Source organism: Notamacropus eugenii, chromosome 4 (assembly GCF_028372415.1).
Source record: "Notamacropus eugenii isolate mMacEug1 chromosome 4, mMacEug1.pri_v2, whole genome shotgun sequence".
In the NCBI taxonomy this organism is placed as follows: domain Eukaryota; kingdom Metazoa; phylum Chordata; class Mammalia; order Diprotodontia; family Macropodidae; genus Notamacropus; species Notamacropus eugenii.
The window spans coordinates 57,084,263-57,106,598 of record NC_092875.1 but is presented as its reverse complement, the minus strand read 5'-3'; the positions used below and the strand labels follow the sequence as shown (position 1 = coordinate 57,106,598).

At 43.3% G+C, this 22,336-nt stretch overlaps 2 protein-coding genes across 2 annotated transcripts in view; both read left to right on the top strand.

Moving 5' to 3' along the window:
* Window positions 1–10,001, top strand: part of BRD4 (bromodomain containing 4) — a 185,860-nt gene extending 175,859 nt beyond the window's left edge. The window contains 6 exon segments of the mRNA XM_072601166.1: window positions 6,189–6,371; window positions 6,374–6,556; window positions 6,662–6,792; window positions 7,149–7,360; window positions 7,695–7,923; window positions 8,428–10,001. Of these exon segments, the coding sequence (XP_072457267.1) occupies window positions 6,189–6,371; window positions 6,374–6,556; window positions 6,662–6,792; window positions 7,149–7,360; window positions 7,695–7,923; window positions 8,428–8,496 (1,007 nt within the window). The 3' untranslated portion in view covers window positions 8,497–10,001.
* A 2,317-nt stretch (window positions 10,002–12,318) lies between these two features.
* On the top strand, window positions 12,319–15,559 carry EPHX3 (epoxide hydrolase 3). The gene is made up of 7 exons (XM_072601167.1): window positions 12,319–12,844; window positions 13,018–13,097; window positions 13,330–13,487; window positions 14,064–14,192; window positions 14,347–14,450; window positions 14,623–14,759; window positions 14,958–15,559. The coding sequence occupies exons 1-7, from the start codon at window positions 12,602–12,604 to the stop codon at window positions 15,187–15,189; spliced, it is 1,083 nt and encodes a 360-aa protein (XP_072457268.1). The 5' UTR covers window positions 12,319–12,601; the 3' UTR covers window positions 15,190–15,559.
* The last annotated feature ends 6,777 nt before the right edge of the window (window positions 15,560–22,336 follow it).

Here is a 22,336-nt window from a genome sequence, read left to right as displayed (position 1 = left end):
CTCTCCACTGTCTCTATCCCCTTCTCTGTACTCACTTTTCTCCTTCACCTTTCACCAAGATTTTTGTTATGAATGCTAACTTATTGGTAACTATTGGATCTCTTGCCTCATCTGCCCCTCCCCAGTCTATCTCACTGCTGCTAAAATGATTTGCCTAAAGTGCACATCTGACTCACTTCCTTTATTCAGTAAATTTCCTGGTTTCTTTATTGTCTCAAGAATCCAATATAAGCTCCTAGCTCTGAAACATCTGATCCCTAACTAACTTTTCAGCATCTAGCCATATTAGTCTGTTTACTGTCCCTTGCACTCCTCCAGTCTCTGCACTTTTGTACTGCTTGTCTCCTAAGCTTTGACTGGAGTACTCACCTTCTTTTCCTTTACCTTACAGAATCTTTTATTTTCTTTTTAAAACTGAGCACAAGTGAAAATCCCCATTTACACTGAAACATTTCTAGCAATAATTTTTTTTGTACTAGAAACAAAAATTAGCTAACTAGAAACAAAGTAGTTACCCATTAGTGGTACCTGAATTACAATCAGTCTTCATGTACTATAAGAAATGATGAATACAAAGAAGCATGGAAAGATTTAGATGAGTTGATTCAAAGTGAAGGAAGCATTGCCAAGAAAACAACATATAAAATGACAACAACGTAAATGGAAACTACAAACTGGCAAAAAAAAAAATTGAGAATTAACATTGCAAAAACCCAAACATAGACAAAGAAGAGATAAGGAGAAGATGCCTCCCTCCCCCACTTTTTTGCAGAAATGAATTAGTGCAGAAGTGCAGAACATTACATATGCTTTCAGATTTTTTTCAATATAATGATCAATTTTGCTTTTGTTCCCTCCCCTCTTTCCCTCTTTTCTTTAAGATGTCATGAATGACTCTTTCAGAAGAGCATGGGGAAGAGAAGGGATATGAGGGAAAATTTTGTGTCAATAAAGTAAAAAATCAAAGTATATCAATAAAAAATTATTTATTTTATTTAAGAAGACTTAGCCCAAATATTATCTTCTTTATGAAGCCATTCTGAATGGCTAATGTCCTTTCTTCTTGAGCTACCTTGCATTTCTTTCGTATGTATTCAGTATACATTTACATACGTAGACACTGCCTTATCCAGTAGAAAGTAATGTCCTTGAAGGCAAGTGTGTCTTCATTTTTGTGTTTGTAACCCAGCTGAACACCTAGCACAGTGCCTGGTATGAATACTCCTGCCTCCTTGACATTGCCTGTCTGCGTGTGAGAGAGAGAATATGAGAGAGGCAGGATATTATAGTGGCCTTGGTGTCAAATCCAAATTCAAGGTACCCTCTTAATATCAAGGAAGTCTCTAATACTTATAAGTTATTTTGTTTTGTTTTTTTTTAATTGGGAGAATATTTTTGTATGTACACCACATATTTCTTAATATATCTCAACTACTGTCTACTCCCAGAGAGCCATCTCTTATAAACAAAGAATAAGGGGAAGTGGGGAGATAAGGCAGTTTAGCAAAACTAAACAACATATTGAACAAGTTTGCATGTACAGAGTGCTAAATCTTTAGTTCCCAACCTCTCTAAAAAAGTCAGGGATATATCCTGTCAAATGTCTTCTTTGGGTCCAAGCTTAGTATTATGATTTAAAAGCACTTGATTTCCAATATTTTGTTATTTTTTCCAATCATTGTATATTGTTTTCCTGGTTCTGCTTGATTTACTTTACATTGGTTCATATAAGTCTGCTCATGCTCCTCTGTATTTCATGTAATATTATATATTCCATGTATCACAGTTTGTGTAACCATAACCTAGTCAATAGGTAGGTGCTCTTTTTCCATTTCTTTGTTGATTAACTCCTTGAAATATATGTCTAGCAATACAGTCTCTGGATTGCATTTTAGTCACTTTGTTTACATATTTCCAAATTGTTTTTCAGAATGCTTGGACTTTTTTATAGTTCCATCACTAATGTATTAATTTGGCTGTCTTCCCACAACTCCTGCCATATTAACTATTCCCATATTTTGTCACCTTTGCCAGTCTAATTGGCAACGGTATGTCTAAGACTGTAAATTACAAGTGAGTTTCTGATCCACATTGGTGAAGGAATTTCAGCACCAGTAGTTCCCCCGCACCATTAAAATCATAAGTCTGAATTTAAATGGATATGTAAATATACAAGGTACAATGTGGAATGGAAAGGAGTCTAGATATCTAGTTTGCCTGCCTTTGAGAGCTGGGCTTTGAATGGCTTAAAAAACCGCAAAGAGGCAAGATGATAATAGACATCAGTTGGTGTGTTGAAAGGAGAGAGATTTTATGATTCTGTGGTTGATTTTATCAATATGGTACAAAAACCAAGATAAAGTTTTAGCTTCCTTACACAAAGTGGATAATTGATACCTCACACAAGGTCTGTGTAGTATGAAACCTGTTAGTTGTCCCCAAGTAAAACTGTCCTGGACCACAGGGCAGCTGGTCAGATCTTCACTTGGTTTCTCAGTTCCAAACGAATCTTTACTTTGCCATATAAAGGACTCACACCAAAAGAACACACTCTATTCTTTTTGGGAGAGCCATCTCTTCTTTAAGAACAACTACCTTACATGGCTTAATCATTTTAACTTTTTACCTTCAAACAAGTCTACAAAGTGATCGGTACACTGAGTACACTGAGCCTGCTTATGTCTTCTTGTATTATCAGTTTCTATTAGCCAGGACCTGAAGAAATTCATTCTATCATTAGGGGAAAGGAAGAGAACAAGAATATACCAGTCTGGTTGATCAAACATGATCAACCAGATCAAGAAAGGGGAGTGGGGGGACGATGCAAAGCACAGCCAATGAACCACCTCTCAAAAAGACAGAGTAATAGCCAACAGTAAATAGTACCAACTCTTGGCTTTTGGTAACTGGATATGAGGGGAGAAGTATTCCTGAGAATTCTAGGCATAGTAGACTGTTGCAGCTTAGATGTTTTGTTTGTTTTTTCCCTCCTGGATAGGTGCTAGCAGAAACTCATGTTACTGGAATGGGCCACTGTAACAGAGTTCTCTTAAAGCCTCTGTTACTGGACCTACCCAGAGTATCAGAGATTGAAGTGGCCTCTCCTCCCGCTTTTAACTAAATATGCCTGTCAAATAGTCATACAGTCTTTCTAGCCTTGGCTTGAAGAAACCACATTGTCTCTAGGAGCAGCCCATTCCACTTTTGTATAGCACTGAAAACTAGGAAGTTTTCAGTTACCATTCTTGTTTTAATTTGGCCCTCTGTGGATACAAGCCAGACAAATCTGGTCCTTCTTCCCCATGACAGTCCTCCAAATATTTTGAAAATTTATCCCCCTTAAGATTATTTTTAACCTAAACAATCCTAGTGCTTCTTTCAGTCTTCATGTGGTATAGTTGGGAAACCACATCCTGGGTGACATCCTAGTTGTCAGTCATCTTCTAAAAAGATAACTATAGTATTTGAACACAATCCTCCAAGTAGTGTCTGACACTAGCAGAAGCCTAGATATCAACCTCTTCCTAACCCAGCCAGAAACCATGTTATATCATTTGATCATCCTGTTTTTTGTCTAGCCATTACTCTCCTGTCTTATACATATGAAGTTAATTAGTTGAGCTAATGTCAAACATTATATTTGTCTATTAATTGGATTTAGTCTGATATTCTAGATAGCTGTAATTTTTTAAGATTCTGTTATCCAGTGTGTTAGCTATATCTCTGCATTCTGTCATCTGTAAATACAATAAATATTCAAATCGTCTTTGCCTTTATTGGTCACACCGTGGATAAAACTGCTGACTGCCGTAGCCCAGGACCTAGGGAACCACCTGACTAAACTCTTAGTCTCATTCAGAACTTGTTATTGACCCCATCATTTATTCATTCGCTGTTCTCTTTGGATTTCTGATTAGTACTGAAAAATAACAGCTAACCCTGTAGGAGGGTGATGCTGACAGACAAAGTTAAACCTCCTGGGATTAGGGAAGTACACCACATGACCTGCACACCACTAGTTTATTGTTGACCATTTAGTCTCTTGTTAGTAAAACGTTAGTAAAAATGAGATGTGAGCTTAACCCTAATACATGAGACGGGCACCATGATCAGAATAGTGAATCTCAGAGTTAGACTTCGTAGGTTCTTGTAAAGCCTGCTTCTCTCTACCATTTGTTTGACCCTGGACAAACTGCATAACCTCTTTGGGCGTGTTTGCCTGCCTTTAAAATAAGGGTTTGAACAGAACTTTCCAAAAATATTTCAGTTCTGTATCTCATCATGTATGACACTATCCCTTCAGGGGATATGGTGTTTTAACGCAGGCCCACCTATGTGCATTCTCCATTGCCTTTTACACTTCCAGTTCTCACATGTCAAACAGCATAGGAAGCAGCAAGGCATTTAGCAGTGAAACTACTAGAGAATGAGATAAACACTGTATCACCTCCCATCAGGCCTCTGGAATCAGTCCTGGGTGTGTTTCAGGGGATGGCAAGTAAATTTTCCAGGACTGGTTCTACAAGATGTTGCATGCAATGAAAATGAGAGATGAATTGTCAACAGTGCTTCTATAGAGAAATGCTACACAACAGTAGTAGGAAGTGGTAAGATGCTGTGTCCTTTAACCCAAGTCTGGCAGGATTGGTGTGAAATCCAAAGGCTATGTACCACAAATTGTATTGTTGGCCCTACCTCCATGAGTGAAGAGGTCTTCCCAAATCAAGCACTTCAGGGAGCACTCTTCACTGTCATACACACAAAGCCCCACTTCCAGTTTTGATGACCAGTGGTACCACAGTCGTCACCAGGATGCTGGGCCTTTTCTGACATGTACCTATTGAATCTTTGAGTGGGAGGCCTTAGAACTCTTCTGTGGCTTTATTTGAAAAAGCCTCTTTTTGTTGTTAGCATCTCCCAAGAAAAATGGAAACAAAGCATCTGTTCTGGAACTTAGACTTCTTCTTCTTTTTTTTTTTTTTTAATTTATTTGCTTTCATTGTTCTGCAATCAGTACCATATAACTTAGATTATTATTTTTCCCTCCCTCCCCGAGACGGCATACAATTTTATATAGGTTCTAAACATACATTCCTATTAAATACATTTTCACTATCGTCATGCTGTGTAGGAGAATTAAAATGAATGGAAGAAATCATCTAACAAACCAAAACGCAACACACATACACAAAAAAATGATCTGCTACATTCTACGATTAAATTCCATAGATCTTTCTCTGGATGTGGAAGGCATTTTGCCTTAGAAGACCATTGGGAATAAGTCCTTACATTGCAATGAAGTTCCAAGTCTACCGGAAAAAACTCTCTGTCACACTGTAGTCATTGCTATGCACAAAGTTCTGGTTCTGCTCCTTTCGCTCTGCATCAGATCATATAACAAGTTAGACCCCTTCTAACAGCACACAGATTGAGTAGATGGACCAGCTGTTTTGACTCATCTGGGATGATTTTGACTCATTTAGTTAACAAGCATTATTAAGTGTCTACTTACCATGTGTAAGTGCTTAGCACTGAGGACACAAAATGAAAATCAGCACAGTCCTTTCAAGGAGCTTACAGACATCTAGCTCTGGGGCAGGGTCTAATATATATATATATAAAATTCATATGAAACAACAGTGAATGAGGGCAAAGGAAGGACACATTTAAGTTGAGGTAGCAGCTATTTGTGGATCAGTGAGGCTATCAAGGTCTTTGGGTCTGTCCTTCCAGTCTCATAACACATGACCAACCAGCTCAGCAGCAGGCTAATAAACTCCATTATGTGAGTTAGCTTAACTTTTACTGACTCCTTAAATTGTATGTCACATCTTCATTTCTCCCTGCCCTGAGTAGTCTCCAGATCCTTTCAGATGTGCAGTCCTAACAGCTTTCCTTGCCAAGGGATTGGAGCTTGTTTTGTACCCAGAGTTCAATTCAGAAATGATAGCTCAACAATCTGCCCAGTAGTCTATTTTATTGGGAAATGTGGCTCCTGGAACAAACCAGTGCAGGCTTAGGCCATTCAGCTAATGCCTAACCATTCCTAGTTTCTCTGCTTCCCTATAAAAAGTGACTGTCTTAGGGAGTTGTTGCTTTTGAGCATGTGGTCCTGACCTCTACTGTCAGCATGACTGTCATATTTCTGTGCTTACCTTTACTGATTTTGATGTGCATCCCTACTACAGGCCATCTACGAGAAGCTCCCTCCCCACTCATGATGCCTTCTCCTCAAATGCCACCGTTCCAGGGGCTACCTCACCAGTCTCCGCCACAGCAAAACGTCCAACCCAAGAAACAGGTGGGTAACAGGTTGCTAGTCAAGAGCCCAACGTTGGGAGCTGATGTTGGGGGCAACAGTTCCTTATCTTCCAAATGGCAATGCTGTTTCAGGAGCTTAGAGCAGCTTCAGTAGTGCAGTCCCAACCCCTGGTGGTGGTGAAGGAGGAGAAGATCCACTCACCTATCATCCGAAATGAGCCCTTTGGCCCCTCCCTTCGACAGGATCCCCCCAAGCATCCTGAGAACATCAAGGCCCCTGTCCACATCCCTCAACGTGAGTTTGTTTGCTACTTCTTTCCTGCCCCTTCCCTCTAAGGAAACTCAGGTTTAGTGTCACATCCTAAATGCTGGCCCTTCAGCCTTCCCCTCTGTGTCTCAGGGCCTGAAATAAAGCCGTTAGATGTTGGCAGACCTGTGATTCGACCTCCTGAACAGAGTGCACCCCAGCCCGTGGGGCAAGACAAGGACAAGCAGAAGCAAGAGCCCAAAACCCCAGTTGCTCCCAAAAAGGTAAAGCTCCCTAAGAATCATGAAACCTTAGCTTGCATATTTTTTCTTCTAGTCCTGAACAAACCATTGGGAGTGGCTTCTCAATGGATACCTAGGTATAGGGGGTAGTGAATTGCTTAATCTGAACTAAGAAGAGCCTACAGCCTAGTTCACTTCCTAAGTTTCTACTCTTAATATTTCATGGTTTCATGAATGAATTAAACCACTGCCACCATTGAAATCATTTGAGTAGTATGTCTACGTTGCTGTCATTTGTACAAAACATTATAAAGAAGGAACTTCACAGGCCCTGTGTTTGATGATATGAAATAAGTTATTCTGCCTGTCTCTAACCAGACTTCTTCTTATTTGACTAGGATCTCAAGATCAAAAACATGGGCTCCTGGGCCAGCCTAGTCCAGAAACACCCCACCACTCCGTCCTCCACAGCCAAGTCATCTAGTGACAGCTTCGAACAGTTCCGCCGAGCTGCCCGAGAGAAGGAGGAGCGTGAAAAGGCCCTCAAAGCCCAGGCTGAGCATGCTGAGAAGGAAAAAGAGCGGCTAAGACGGGAACAGGAGAGAATGAGGTAAGGAGAGGGAAGAAGGAAAACAGTATTTACATAATACTTGCTATATGCCAGGCACTGTGCTAAATGCTTTGCAAATATTATCTCATTTGGTCCTTAGAACAATCCTGTGAGTTAGGTGTTTTTTGTACAGTTAAGGAAACCAAGGCAAGCATAAATTAAGTGACTTTTCCCAAAGTCACATGGCTACTAAGTGTCTGAGATTAGATTTTAACTCAGAAATGAAAGTTGGGGGGGGGGGAGTTTGAATATCTCCCATTCTTGTCCCAGAGAGAGAATGGGTTTTCCAGAGAAGTCCTCCCTCCATCTCATTAGGGTCCTTTGTTACTAGCAGGAGCAGGGAGGAGGAGGATGCCCTGGAGCAGGCTCGGCGGGCTCATGAAGAGGTTCGGAGGCGTCAGGAGCAGCAGCAGCAGCGATCAGAGCAGCAGCAGCCACCGGTGGCTGCAGCCTCCTCAGCTCCCCAAGCACAAAGCTCTCAGCCCCAGGCCTCCCAATCCATGCTGGATCAGCAGCGGGAATTGGCCAGGAAACGGGAACAAGAGCGAAGGCGCAGGGAGGCGGTGAGTTGGAATACGTTCTAGAGAACGGTGTTGTAGTTCTAGTACTGTGTCCTAGTTACTAGGCCGTCTGTCCTCACAGATAGTAGTGCCTTAAAATGAGAACTGTTGCCCTATGTCTTTTTAAAACCTCTCTGATGGTATTCATGATTGAGCTGATAACTTGGGAGCCATGGGTGGAAGTAGGAGACAAGCCATGAACAGAACTGGAGAACAGGACAAGTGTATACAGTGACATACTGAAGCATCTCTGAGAATAGAGATAGAGATCAGTGTGGTGTGGGGGAGAGAAGTTTGTCAGAGGCAGCAGGGTTTCTGCTGTACCTTGAAAGAGCAAAGTTTAGAGTCAAGGAGCTTTTCATGAAGTGTTTGGGTTGAGCAAAGGTGTGAGATGCCAGCCTGGCTAAGGGAGCAGCTTAGGTACAAGAAGAGGAGGTAGCTAGCTGCTAGAACGTGGCTTCTAATTCTCCTTTTCTCCTCTTTCTCTCTCTCTTTCTGTCTCTCTAGATGGCAGCTACCATTGACATGAATTTTCAGAGTGATCTTTTGGCAATATTTGAAGAGAATCTTTTCTGATAGCGCCTGGGTTTCTTCTGACTCTGATTTTCTGGCAAAACTGACTCTGCCTAGTGTTACTGGCGGCTGGGAGGGGGTGTCCCTTGGGCCCAGCCCTTGTGCATGTTCCACCCGTCGTGGGTCTGTCAGCCAAGGATCAGCAGAGTCTGCCTTACCGTTGGACTTCCCCACCCCCTGCACACACTGAAGTCAGACCCAACCTCAAGCAAGCGCTGGACCAGGTGGTTTCTTAGGCATAAATGAGGTCCTCCTCTATGCCAGACGTATTCACAGTATATCCAGGATGTCACGTTCTTTACCAGTTTTTTAACCATGAGAGGAGCCCTATCAGAGGCCCTGTCTCCCTCCCTGATATCACCTATCACTATCTACCCCACACTGTAAGACCAGGGGTTGCAGGGTAGCCCATGGAGAGCAGGAGCCCACCCATGTTGTTGGGATTGGGGGGGTGGGGTGAGGAGGGAGAATGACAGTTGGGACCAGCCCCCAGCTGCCTGAAGTCCCTAGTCGCTGGCTTTGCCTTGAACAGAATCCCACCCTGCCCTCATCCCCTTCGAGCCTTTAACTGAGAGCCGTTCTCTGTAAGTGTTCGCTTGTGAAAAAGGGAATAGTCCAGTGGAGGTGTGTGAGTGTCCATGGCCATTTGGAGTGAGGTGGTCGTCGTAGCACGCGTGTGTGGAGGCCTCGCCTGGGAGCGAGACTACCAACCAAAGTCAGTTCCTTTCCGCCTTTTTTTTTCTTTCTGCCTTCCTTCCTTTCTGTTCTTTTTAAGTTTTATTTTTTAATTTTCCTTCAGACACAAAGGCACTGCTTAACTTGGAATGGGTGTTATCGTCTCTCCTGTGAGTGGTGGCAGTGGGGGTGGGGGGAGGGGGCGCCGCACTGTGGGTAGTGTGTGACCGTGGCTGTATTGTATAGTGAATAGAGTTGGCATATATTTGTTTGAGGTTTGTTGGTGACTCCACCAAACTTGGTGTAAAAAAAACAAACACAAAAAAACAAACAAAATACAAAACACAAAAAAACTGCTTATATTTTACTCGATTTCAAACTTTATTAGTCTATATTTTTAATTGTAAAACCAGAAAGCTGCATCTCTTTTTTTTTTTAAATTTTTTTTTTTGGTGTGTGTTTTTGTTTTTGTTTTTTTTTTAAATGTCATATCTGTTTCAAGTTGTTTTATACCAGGAAGGGAGTGGACCCAGGGCTGGGCTGCGTGGCACAGCAGAGATGGTGGGCACCCCCCTCCACCATCAGTGGTCCCGCCCCTACCCTTACTCCCCACCCATGACCCAGCGTGTTTTTCTCTTTCTTCTTTCTTTTTTTAATTTTATAATTTGAACTGTTCACAAGGTTACGTGCCATGAGTACCCACTATACAGTACAATACTGGTGCCTCAGTGTTGGCCAAACTCTGGAGTAATTAACTGGTTTGACTTTAATACGGTGAATATGCATTTGGTCTGTACTGATCATGGAATAAACGCATCTCTTTTTTTTTAAAAGCTGACGTCTTACTGATATTTCTTTTGAATTCTCTCCTTGTGATAGACCTGGGCCTGGAACACTAGGGTAATGGCCATGCAGGTGAGAGAAACACTTCAGTCAGCCAGGTCCTTGCTTCTCCAACCGATGTCTCCAACCTTCCACCAGTCCTGCTTTCCTTGAATGCTGGGACAGCCTCCCAAACCACTGACTCCCAGGTAGTCAACACTGTATCGGAAGTCCAGGCAGAAGTGATCTGGAATGAGGCAAAAGGGTCAAAGCACCCAAAGCCCACTTAAACATAGAGTTCATCTGGGTGGCCATGGCTCTCAGATCCAGCTGAAGCAGCAGGAACAAGTGGGACACTAGGCAAAAAAGTTGCTCTCCTTTTGAAGTTGACATTTCTGGGATAGTGTGGGGAGGAGCTTTCTTCCCCCACTGCATGAGGCAGTGTGACTCCCTAGACTGTTAGAGGGTGCTCAAGTCACAAGGTATTAGCCAGAGGATTAGCTGCAGGTCAGCTTGGCTCTGGACCTCAAAGCAAGTAGAAACAAAGGCTCTGCTGTCCCCAGACAAAGCTGTAGGGAGGAGGGTTCTTCGTTCCCCCAAGCCCCATGGAGCCCTATACTCCGCTTCCTTTTCTTAGCACCATGGAGGCCTGACCTTCACACAGTATTCCGTCTCTCTCTCTCCTGCCCCCTTTTGTGAAAGCACTTTGGACATTTCTCCCTCCCTTTTCCTCAACCCCTACCCCCTTCCTTTAATTTTAAGCTCAGGGTTTACCAGGTACTCTTAAATGTACATAACCTGAAAGACTGAGACAGACACACAGACAGACAGACAGACACACACACACACACACACACACACACACAGAGCACACTGGATCTTCATCTCCCTTCTCCAGATTGTATATAAAAGCCACCACATCCCTGCCCCCCACTGATTTAGGAGCTTGCACACACATACACATGCACACCCAGCTGGGAATCCCAACTGAGAGTGGCCCCAGGATGTAAAATACAAATATTATAATTTATATGTATGCAAAGAAACAAATGTATTAGTAGTAGTGATGTTTAGTCTTCCCTGTTTTATTTTTTAACAATCAAAATTAAAAATGAACCTGCTTTTAAACTTTTCTCTTGAATTCACAATTTGCCAAATGGTGCAGGCTGAAAGCCTGGGGATAATTGCTTCTAGCTAGGGAGCAGGCCATGATCATCCCTGAGCCCAGGGTGCACATCTCTCTCCAGGGGTTATGATTTCGAAGGCATTTAGGTTCCCATGTTCAACTGACCTGTATCTTTGCTCTTTGATTTATTTTTTTCTTTATCTCTTATTTTCCTCTCATTTTTTCTTCTGTTTTGTTGGAGCATTTCCTAGGCCAGACAGTGCTGGAGTAATGATTGTATGTTCTGCCAAAGGTATTGCTATCCAGGAAGTGCTTTCCGTTTGACTCGCTTGTGTGCTTATAATTGGGTTGCAATCAGGGTGGAGCCATTACTAAAATTTTTTCTCCTCACCCTACCCTGCCCAAAGTATGGATTCTCTTCCTTCCTCTAGAGATTTAGTCCCCCAGATGTCCTTCTGGTTCTTCCCCCTTCTGAGTCACGTACAGGAGGATGAGAGAGAGCCGGGTACAACCTCCCACTGTACTCGATGCACGGATGGATCGCTTGGCCAATAATTATGTCAGTGAATTGGAGGCTTGTATTAAACTCTTTAGACGTTTGTAGAAGGGAATTAATAGAATTTTCACTTATATACTAAAGGTTTTTTGTGCAGTTCTCATTGCAAAATAAACATTTGTACTGAATATCAAGTGACCCTTGAGGCGGCTTTTTTGGGGGGATGAAGAGAACCGTGTTTGAGGGGTTCATGGAAGATGGTGGAGGAGCCGAAAACCAGGAGGGAGGAGGACGCCGCCGGGGCTCTGGCTGTGAGGGCGGTCGCTTCCCTTTGTTTTTAAACCAAATTTGTAGGGATTGCTTTGCCATCTTGCCCACTGCGAGGCCAGCCCTTCCCCCAACACCTCCCCCCCCAAGAAAGCCATCGCCCCTAGGGAGATGAGAAGGGGAGGAGGGGGACTTGGCCCGGGACGTTTGGCACTGCGCGGGGGCGCCCCTGGCGTGGCCACCCGGCAGCTTCCCGCTGGACTCTGGCATTTCCCGAGACTCCGCCTTCCGCGATGATCGCGGGCGTTTGATTGGCTGCTGGAGCCGATCCCAAGCCATTTTCATTCCTTTGATGTGACCTTTCAGGCCTCCACTACCCAATCAGAGCCAAGAAGGGAGGCGAAGGGCGGGACTGGGAATCTGGAGGGAGCAAAAGCTTGGGAGCCTAAGCGAGGACTAGTGTGACTGCCCCGCCTTCACGAAAGGCCTGGGAAGGCGGGGCTGTGGAACGAGCCGCCCAGCCGCGCTTACTCCCTGGCTTGCTCCTGCGGCCCGAGGCAGAGCACCCAGCCCCGCTAACGCGCTGGAGCCTCCAGAGGCTGAGCAGCTGAGCAGCTGAGCAGCGCTTCCGGGCCTCCGGCGCCTAGCCCTGCCCCGGCCCGGAGCCCAGCCGAACACCGTTCCCCGGGGAGACAAAGCCCGCGGACCCCGGCGGGGCGGCCATGCCCGACTTCCTGGTGTCGGTGCTGCTGGCGCCCTCCCGGGCCACGCTGAAGCTGGTCCGCTTCTTCATGTGGACTCTGGTGTACTGGGGCGCGTGCCTGACTGCCCTCGCGTATTTGGGGAAGGCCCTGGGCCACGTGCTGCTGCACCCGGGGCGAGGCTGCTGCGGCCGGCCCCGACGCCAGGCCCCTTCGTGCCTTCAAGACCCCTGCTTCGGGCAGCACCACTTCCTTCATCTCAAGGTGAGCGCCACCCCGGGGAGGCGGAGGGGGAGCCCGAAGGCCCGGAGCAGGGGCCGACATGTGACGCCTAGTGGGGCCTCAGAAATTACGGGGGGGCAACCCTGCCGCCTTAGAGACTGTGCCAGCCAACCCAGCTGAGAGACGGGTCCTGACAACGGCCTCTTTCCTCCCAGACCTCCGGCCTGCGGCTGCATTGCGTCTCCAAGGGCCAAGGGCCGCTGATGCTTCTCCTCCATGGCTTCCCTGAGATCTGGTAGGTGGCAAGGTAGGGAGAAGCAAGAGGGCCCAGAGCAGCAGCCGCCCTCTCCCCCGCCCGGTGCTCATTACATGTCTGCGGCCCACGTAGCCCCAAGGAACAGATGGCATCCTCGATGGAAACCACCTGTCCTGCTCTCGTTGAGCCAGTCCCACCGGAATGGTTGTGGGGGAGGAGTAGAGAGGGAGGTGACTCAGCCATCATGGCCATCCCCTTACTGGCCCCACAGGTTTTCCTGGCGACACCAGCTTATGGAGTTCTGCCATGATTTCCATGTAGTAGCGCTGGACTTGAGGGGCTACGGGAGCTCAGATGCACCTACCCACGTGAACTGCTACACCATCGATGCCCTGACCACAGACATCAAAGATGCTATTGAGGCCCTAGGTACTAAAGTCTAGGCAGAGCATGGGGGTGGGTGCCTGAGAGGGAGCACAGGAACAGACTGGCCTTTCTTCTCCCCAGCTCTGCTTCCCCACTGTCACAGCTGTGCTGACATACTGGAGGTGACATGGCCCTAGCCCAGGCCCATAGTCTCAGTCCTAAATGGAGCTCTCCATTTTCAGCCCCTTGATGGAGTTTTTTAATTAATTAAGAAGTTAATCAATTAATTATTGACAATTAATCTAAGAGTTTTCCTCCAGGATGTCTAGATACTTGATTCGTATGGAGGCCTGAGTCTTTGTTTATTCTCTAATCCTTCCAACATGGTCGATTTTCCCACCTTGGCTTGGTGTAGTAATGGAGGGTTATAGAGTTGTTGATTTATTATTAGTGGCTGAGCGTCTGTTACTTGTCAGGGTCCTTAAAGTAAGAGTTTTCACTAATGGTTAGGGAGGTGCCAAGTTATTGCTTTTCTTTACCCTTCCCAACTCTAGTGCCATTTTTATTACATCTCCTAATTTTACATCTATCCTTCCCCACCTTACTCATACCCCAATTCCCTACACCACTCATTGACAGGTTACTCCAAATGTGTCCTGGTGGCTCACGACTGGGGTGGAATCTTGGCCTGGAATTTCTCTGTCTACTACCCGAGTTTGGTAGAGCGGATGGTGGTGGTGAGCGCCCCCCCTATGTTTGTTTACCAAGGTAGGTGCTAAGATGGGAGGTCATTTAGAGGAATGGTGGATTGGCCAGTCTTAACAGGTAGGGAAGGGGTACTGAGTTCTGAGACTGGGATGTTACCCCCTACAAGGGCTTTGATATGGGTGGTTCCCTTACTTTTTCTTTTTCCCCTTCCCAGAGTATGCCCTGCACCATCCCAGCCAGCTTTTTCGCTCCAGTTATGTGTTCCTGTTTCAGCTATCCTGGTTGCCTGAGAAGCTGCTTTCTGCCTCTGACTTTCAGGTCCCATCTCTTTCTGATTAGTGGAAGGGGGCAAAAGCTAGTGGGGAGTTGTGGGAGAGGGAGAGTAATGATGTTGTGGAAGTGGGGAGAGAGAGGATGTACTGAGATGGGAAGACTGATTCTCAGAGGTGTCTGGAGGGTATTTGTAATGAAGAGGGATGCATGTGTGCAGATCCTGAAGAGCACCTTCACCCATCCTATGACTGGAATCCATGGCCTTACAAATGATGAGCTAGAAGCCTTCCTGTTCAGCTTCACCCAGAACCATGGCCTCGTTGGTCCCCTCAACTACTACCGCCATCTTTTCAGGTGATGTCTTTGAGGAGTAGGGGCAACTAGAAAAAGGAGAGATTGATTGTAGGAAGAATGATGGAATGATTTTAAAGAGAATGGAGTGAGGGGGAAATTTGAAAGAGTAGAAGAAGGGACAGAGCCACATTTAGGACCAAGAAGGGATTGAGGAAGCCATTGACCCTAATGAATGTCATACATCCCTTTGCCTTACAGTCACTTTCCGCTAGAGCATCAGGAGCTGACAACACCAACATTGTTGTTATGGGGGGAGAAAGACCCATACCTGGAGAGTGGACTTGTGGAAAGTATTAGCAGATACTTTGTGCCAGGCCGCCTGGTGTCCTGCATCCTGCCTGATGCTGGCCACTGGATCCCCCAGGCACAACCAGAGCAGATGCACCAGTACATGTGGGCCTTTTTAAAGAGGTTCAAGGTGGAGTCATGACTCATCCTTCAGATATGAACATTCTGGTTTTCTGCTCCCATCAAGGCCCACTCAGGACGAGGGAAGAAATGGAGCAATACTTGAAACAAGCCAGTTTTTGACTGGAATGTGGAAGCATCCTCCTTCTCTTAATTCCTATGATTTATACTCCTTTTCACATTTCCCCAGAGATGCCTAACCTAATCATCCCATCCCCAATATTTACATTGACCTTTCCTCTCTGTCCCTTAATTCCTGGCTGGCCCTAGTTGAGCCCCAATTAAATTCTGGAAGCTCTTTTCTCACTGCTACAGAGAAAAGATACCCTGTGGAAAGAATGGGACCACTGTGGCTGTGATGTTTGCACAGAAATAAATCTCCCATTCCCTGCCCTGCTGTGCCTTTTTCCTTCTGTCTGGGGCCTCAGCTTAAGGACAGTTTGGGATCAGGGGCAGGGGCTCTCTTCAGTGCCTCTACCTTGCTCTTTGAGGCAGAAACCTGTTTATATCTGGAGCTTCTTTGGGGTACCCATTGTCCTAGGTGCTTAGGTTTTATTCTGCCTGGGCCTGCCCAGTACCTTTCCCTGTCACTATTTCTTAGGATTTTTACTTTTCAGCAGGGCAAGAAAAGCAGACCAGGGGCCAGGAGTATTGGAAGAAAGGGCCTTTAAGAACTCCCCCTTCCCACAGAAGTAGCTGGAATGATAATAGGAAACCATATGTGGAAGAGGGGACTATGGAGTGGGGTAGAGAAAAGGATGAATTAGTATCAGAGATAGCAGTGAATTGAAAACCCTTGGGACCCTTAGTCAACTTGATTATTTCCTATACCATGCAATTTAAAAGTTCAAAACTGAGCTCATTTGAGTTTCCCCAAATCAACCCTCTTCTGGCTAGGAAATGACAAGGGCCAATTGGAGGGAAGAAGTTAAAGGGGATATCTGAGACACCTGAAAGAGGAGCACTGAAACGATGATTAGGTGACAGAACAGGATTAAAAGGTAATGAAATGAGCTTCAATGGGAAGAAATATCAAGTGGGGAGGTTTCTAAGTTGTCTGAAATTCCTGCTTGAGAACTTGACCCAGAAAAGAGTTTGGAGCAGCTCTTGTTTCTATTAGGTCTTGACAGAAAAATGCTATTTTACAGTGAAGGGCAGCTGAGATTCTCATTGTGAAAATCATATAATGAGTCTACCACAATTTAGCCTCACTTCGGCACCGTTGTACAGGAAACAGGTGTGGTGAATGTTTGCCATTAGCACTTTGAAGACTGCCAGCAGAAGTGACAGAGGACTTGAAGACCTTGCTTCAAGCCAGTATGGAAGATGTTTCCACAAAATATGAATTGTTCTTCTGTGTCCTAGAGAAGATGAAAAGGCTAGAGGAAAGCATCTCCATTCTTCAAGTTTCACGAAGAATGAATTCTTCCTTGAAAGAATGAAAGAAATACTTCCAAGAAACAAAGGAATACCAATGATCCTCAAGAAGTTTCAAGGTGGAGGAACAATAGAAGAGAATAAGGGTCACAGTGCTGATTGGTACCCCTTCCCATAGAGGGGACAGCTGGACCATCTCAGGAGGAAGCCATTTCTTGTGCTCCAGGTGATTGATACCATCTGGAGAAAGATTTTCTAGTACTTGTGCCTGATGAATATCTTCTTGGAGGGGTAAGGCAACTATTTGTCCTCTTTACATAAACAGAGAAGTCTATAGTCTTCGTAGGTTATGGATTTAGGAGTGTTCTGAGATGTGGCAGCTCTGATGGCCAGTACCCACTCCTGGCAGTTCATGTGGGAATAAATGATGCTTTAACAGTGAACCTAAAAGGCATTTCTAAATATTATGTAGTTCCATACAGGAAGGGGCACAGGTATCTTCATCACAATTGCCAAGGGATCAGTATTAAAGTAGCAGTGGTATTCCCTTGTCTCTTGCAACCTGGAAGTGAGTTCCACCATCCCTTGCTTGCTTTCAGAATAATGGATTCCACTGTCACTGTCTCGGATGGAGTGATTAAGGTGTTCAGTGACATGAGGATACACGAGTCTCATGCCAGAGAAAGTAAAAAAAAAAAAATGCAAGGAAGACAACAATATTTTGCTGGAGAAGGGTCAAAAGACCCTTGTAGGTAATTAATGTGAGTCAAACTGCACTAATCCCACTTTTGTCAAGATTCTGCCAAACAAGACCTATCATTATGTACTTTATAACATCTGTGAGACCAAGGAAGGTAAAAAAGAGGCCCTGGTGTTCATCTTCTGGGCCCCTGAGTGTCCACCCCTCAAAAGCAAACTAATCTATGTCAGTTCAAGGATGCCATCAAGAAGAAAGGAACCAGCTATGCATTTTAAAGTTTTTAATTGCCAAGTGAAGGTGTAGGGCTTCTGAAGAGTCTTATCCAAGGGGGGCATACGGTTAACTAAAAAAAATAAAATCTGAGAATGGAATTTTAATTCCTTGATCATGGCTTAAACTATAGGAAGGATATCCAGTCTACTCACCAGCAATGGGAGTACACCTAACATTAATAGGAAATATTTTTGGCCAAGGTATTGTGAATCTCATCAACATAGCTTTAAACTAAAAACAGATAAGAGGAAGAAAATTTACTTCATGCATATGTCAAGGCAGCCATGAGACCCATGGCCCTTGATGACTATATAAATGTAAAAAGCATAGATAAATCATAGGGTGAAGGGAGAGGTAAGTTTAATTTCATAACAATCTCTAAGAATTGATGAGTCATGACTAGTATGTGACTCTAGAAAGGTATACTAATATTTATAAAATGTAGCACAACAGAACAGTAATAGTATTAAATATTAAGAATATATGTTTAAAGGAATCTAGGAACCCAAGTTGGTAAATCATACTGGAATGCATTTGGGTGGAAATCAGTGAAAGAAAAATTGATATTGTGGGAGTATATTATAAACCACCTGGCCAAAAGGAAAAAGTTTTTGAAACATAAGCCTAGCAGTAAAGCCTGATGAAGTAATATGAGACCTCAAGTCTGGACATCTGCTGAAGCTCTCTGCCAAAAGCAGAATGTTATACATTCTTGACTTGCTTTAATAGTGATAATTTAATTCTTGAAAAGGTGGAGGAAGTAGAAACTGCTTTTCCAGAGCTAATTCTGGCCAACAAGAAGGAATAGGTTTTTGGAAGTGGAAATGGACCTTGAGGAAGCAAGTAAACATCTTGTAGTTTATGATATGGAGGGTGAGTTTTCAGAAAAAGGAAAGATAGGAGCCAATGTCCTTAAATTCTAAAAAGGAATTTAGCTTGAGGTAGGAAATTGTGATGACAAAGAATTCTTGATGAGGAAAAAGAAACTGAGGGACTGTAAAAGAAACTTTATTTGAATAAATGAATGAAAAAAGCATTAAGTCCTTGTAATGTGCAAGGCACTATGCTAAGCATTGTAAAAAGAATATGTGACTCCACAGAGCTCATTGACCAACTTGGATTTTTTAGGAGACACAAAATCGAAGCAAGGACAAGTAACTGAGGTTGAATTAAAAAAAAAAAAAAGTGGCCCAGACCTGTAAGTAGCTGAAAACCCCTAGAAAGAACTGTGGTTTGTAATGAATGATAGACAACCAAAAAAAATTTTTAAGCTATTTTAGGTATGTCACCATTTCTATAATAACCTGTTTTCATCATCAGACAACTGAACCACTGCACCTAGACCCTAAGATGTCAGTCCTCAAGTTCATTGGAAATTGAATGTTTGTTAAAGTAGCACTTAAGACAATGAAATCACAATCAGCAGCTGAACTCCATTAAGTATGCACCAAAGAAATCTGTGCTGAAATAAGCAGTCTTGAAAGCACTGAAACACATTTTCATAAGATACCTCCAGGAAGGGGGAAGAAAGTATGGGAAAAGTTGTTCATGATATTGATATCCAAATAAGATAAATAAATGGAGATGCAAAATGATCAGAAGCTCTCCAACCTGTATGCTGACTTTTTTTGTACTAATAACAATTTTATGATAATTTATAAATATATAAATTTGAGGAGGCAGACAGATGTTTGTAAATGATTTTCTACAACAAACCACATCTTTGCACAGTAAACAATTGCCTGAAAAATGAAGCATAAAGGATTTGCATTTTCCATTTAACAAAAACAATCCGACTGCCTTGAAGATACAGTGATCTTCTTACTGATGTCAAAATACCTATTGTTCAGAGAAGGGCATTCATTTTGGATTGTCAATCCTTTGATTAGCACATTAGAAATGATTCTGAGATAAGCACTACAGAAAGACAATTAGTTGGCCTCAAAATTAAATGAAGAGACTGTTACTTCAGAAAAATTGTTCAGTATTTTAAATAATTCATACTGATTTGGGGCACAACAAAATCCACTTATTTTTTCCAGTACAAATGTGGTGATGATGCGTGATGTGAAACTTTCCCTACTTGCTGGGACCTTGCTGTTGGGAATGAATTGACAATGCAACATGTACACAGTTAAATACCAGGAAAAGAGTGGATCCAAGATGGCAGAGCAGCAGAAAGTATAAAGCAAGAATCTTACAACCCTCACCTCATTTAAAAAAAAAAACTCCAGGGCTGGAAAACACAAGCTTGAATCCAGATTAGGAAATTAAATAACATTTCTCACCTAGGTTGGCATAAGGAGATGGTTCTGCAGACACTGGAAATAGGGCACAGCCAGGAGCACACTGCAGAGCAGGGAGAGGCTGAACACCAGGTCAAAATCCCAGAAGCAATATAGCTGGAAGCCTGGACTTCTGTAGGATGCTGGAACAGTGCCAATTAGCAGCTTTTTTTGATCACTACCTGGTTTTTGGTCATAGATCTAGGGTAGTGTGAGAAGGGGAGTTGCACCTAGGGGTGGCATTCCAGGGTATGGGGCAGTTGTGGACCCAGGTCTCTGTACTGAGCAAGAAACAAGTTCAGAAACAGGCAGCAGTTATATAACTTGGGATTGGAGGGCATGTCTCTATTCCAAGTTCCAACCCAGTCTGAAGTATACAGAGAAATAACCAGGGAAGGAATCCTACAATTCAATCACTCAACCAGAAAAGTTTCCCAGCTAACTGATAGTGGTTGAGTTCAGCAATAGTCTACTAAATTCTAAATGGAGCAAGTTCACTCACCTATTGTTCAGACCTAAGCTGAAATGAGGACCTTGTAGATCTCAGTCCAGGACAACAGTAATCATACTTTGCCCCTGGATCAGACCAGTTTGAGAACATCGAAAGCTTCCAAATCCCTGGCCTGAGCTTTCCTTGAGATCTTGGAACACAATGCTCAATACCCCTTCAGACTTGACAGTATGACCAGCCTTGAATTTCCTCCAGAAATGTGTAAAGTCTGGCCCTAACATCAAATCTGAAAGTCAGAAAGTAGACTGATCTTTTTGTTTAAAAAAAAAACAAACACCACCACCCTATTATGGGACATAACACAACCCTTGAAGAAAATGACTCTAAAACATCTTACAAGCAAAGCCTCAAAGGAAAACAGCTTGGGCACAAATTCAGCTAGAATTCCTGAAAGAGATGAAGCAACAGTTCTTTTTAAAGAGTGTAAAATGTTTTTTTATAAATGAAATGAGAGTTTGGGGGGATTTGTTTTTAAAGGAATCAGCTATGGAAGAAAGAATTGTAAAGGGAAATAACAGTTTGACACAAGGGATTAAAAAAAAACAAACACGAAACACATTGGCCAAACTCCTTGAAAATAAAAATGGACCAAAAATAAGCTAATGATTTTTTGAGACAGCAAAAATTAAAAAGAAAGAAAAAGGGTATAACAAGAAGAACTGACCTGGAGAAGAGACAATTTAAGAATCATTGGACTAGTTAAGAGGATGGCAGAATAAGGCAAGAAATTACCTGGCTCTCTCAAATCCCTCCAAATTAAAATGCCTGGAATTGAGTTTTTGAGCAGCAAAAATAATAAAAAGTTGAGGTAAAGCAGTGTCCAGCCTAAGACAACTTAGGAAGGTGTTAGGAAAGATCTGAGTTATTGGGGTGGTGATCTGAATGGAAATGAAATGCAGATACCACCCCATCAACCAACAACAAGTCTTGGGGACATCTGTGTTGGCTATTGCTTAAGGGACTTTGACCCCACAAATTGGGGGTGGGCTGTCCAGGGGAAGATTGTAGAGCATTCCACTGGCACTAGATGCTGGACCTGAACAGGATGTGGTCCCAGGCTGTGGTTACAGGGAGAAGCAAGTGTGGTCACAGAAGGGTAAGACCCCTTGTTCACAGTTCCAGAATGGAAAAGACTGATTGTGGACACCTGCAGGAGAGCAGAGCCCCTGGTTTTGGTTTCAAGGCAGAGAGGTGAACTGAAACTTGCAGCTAGAAGAAACAAGGTTGGTGGTGCAGCATTTGCAAACTACAGGAAGCAAGAACAGTTGTGGTGGCAGTGATGTGGAGCCCTAGTTGTGACTTAGGAGTGAAGAGAGGAGTACTTGAAGTCACTGATAGACCAAGGCAGAAGTCAAAAGAGCAGTGAGCATCCCTGGATTTGAATCATAGCACCATGGAAGAATAAAAAAGTCAAAGATTCAAGATAGATTTCGGAAAACAACAATGCAAAAAACCTTAAGCCTGAGATATATCCCACACCACAAGAGCAGAACCTGATTCAATCAGAAAGTTAACAGTCAAGAAATAGACTGTTTGAAAAGATGAGAAAACAATAGAAAAATAACCTGACCACAGATAGTTAATATGATGATGAGCTATCACAGTTCTAACTTAGAAGACAATGAAGTCAAAACAGCCACAAGCCCAAAAAGAATTCTTGAAAGAGCTTAAAAAGAACTTAAAAATCAAATAAGAAATATAGAGGAAAAATTTAAAAGAGAGTATTTGCAAGTAAATCATGAAAAGAAAGTCAATTTGTTGGGAAAAGAGGTCCAAAAACTTACTGAAGAAAATGATTCCTTAAAAATTAGAATTGGACAAGGGGAAGATAAGACATTAAGAAATAATAAATCAAGAAAATGAAAAAATAGAAGAGAATATGAAATCTCACTGAACAAATAATTGACCTAGAAGTGTAGCAGGGCATAAAATAAACCCACATAAATTACAAGGATTTCTATGTAATACCAACAAAGCTCTGCAAGAAGAGATAGATAAAATGATATTTAAAACAACTGTAGGC

What these genes read in the sequence shown, in the direction of transcription:
- EPHX3 (XM_072601167.1), top strand. Translation starts at nt 12,602, where the DNA reads ATGCCCGACTTCCTGGTGTCGGTGCTGCTGGCGCCCTCCCGGGCCACG. An exon ending in CATGGCTTCCCTGAGATCTG is followed by an intron (nt 13,098 to 13,329) that starts GTAGGTGGCAAG and finishes CTGGCCCCACAG; the next exon opens with GTTTTCCTGGCGACACCAGC. An exon ending in AGATGCTATTGAGGCCCTAG is followed by an intron (nt 13,488 to 14,063) that starts GTACTAAAGTCT and finishes ACTCATTGACAG; the next exon opens with GTTACTCCAAATGTGTCCTG.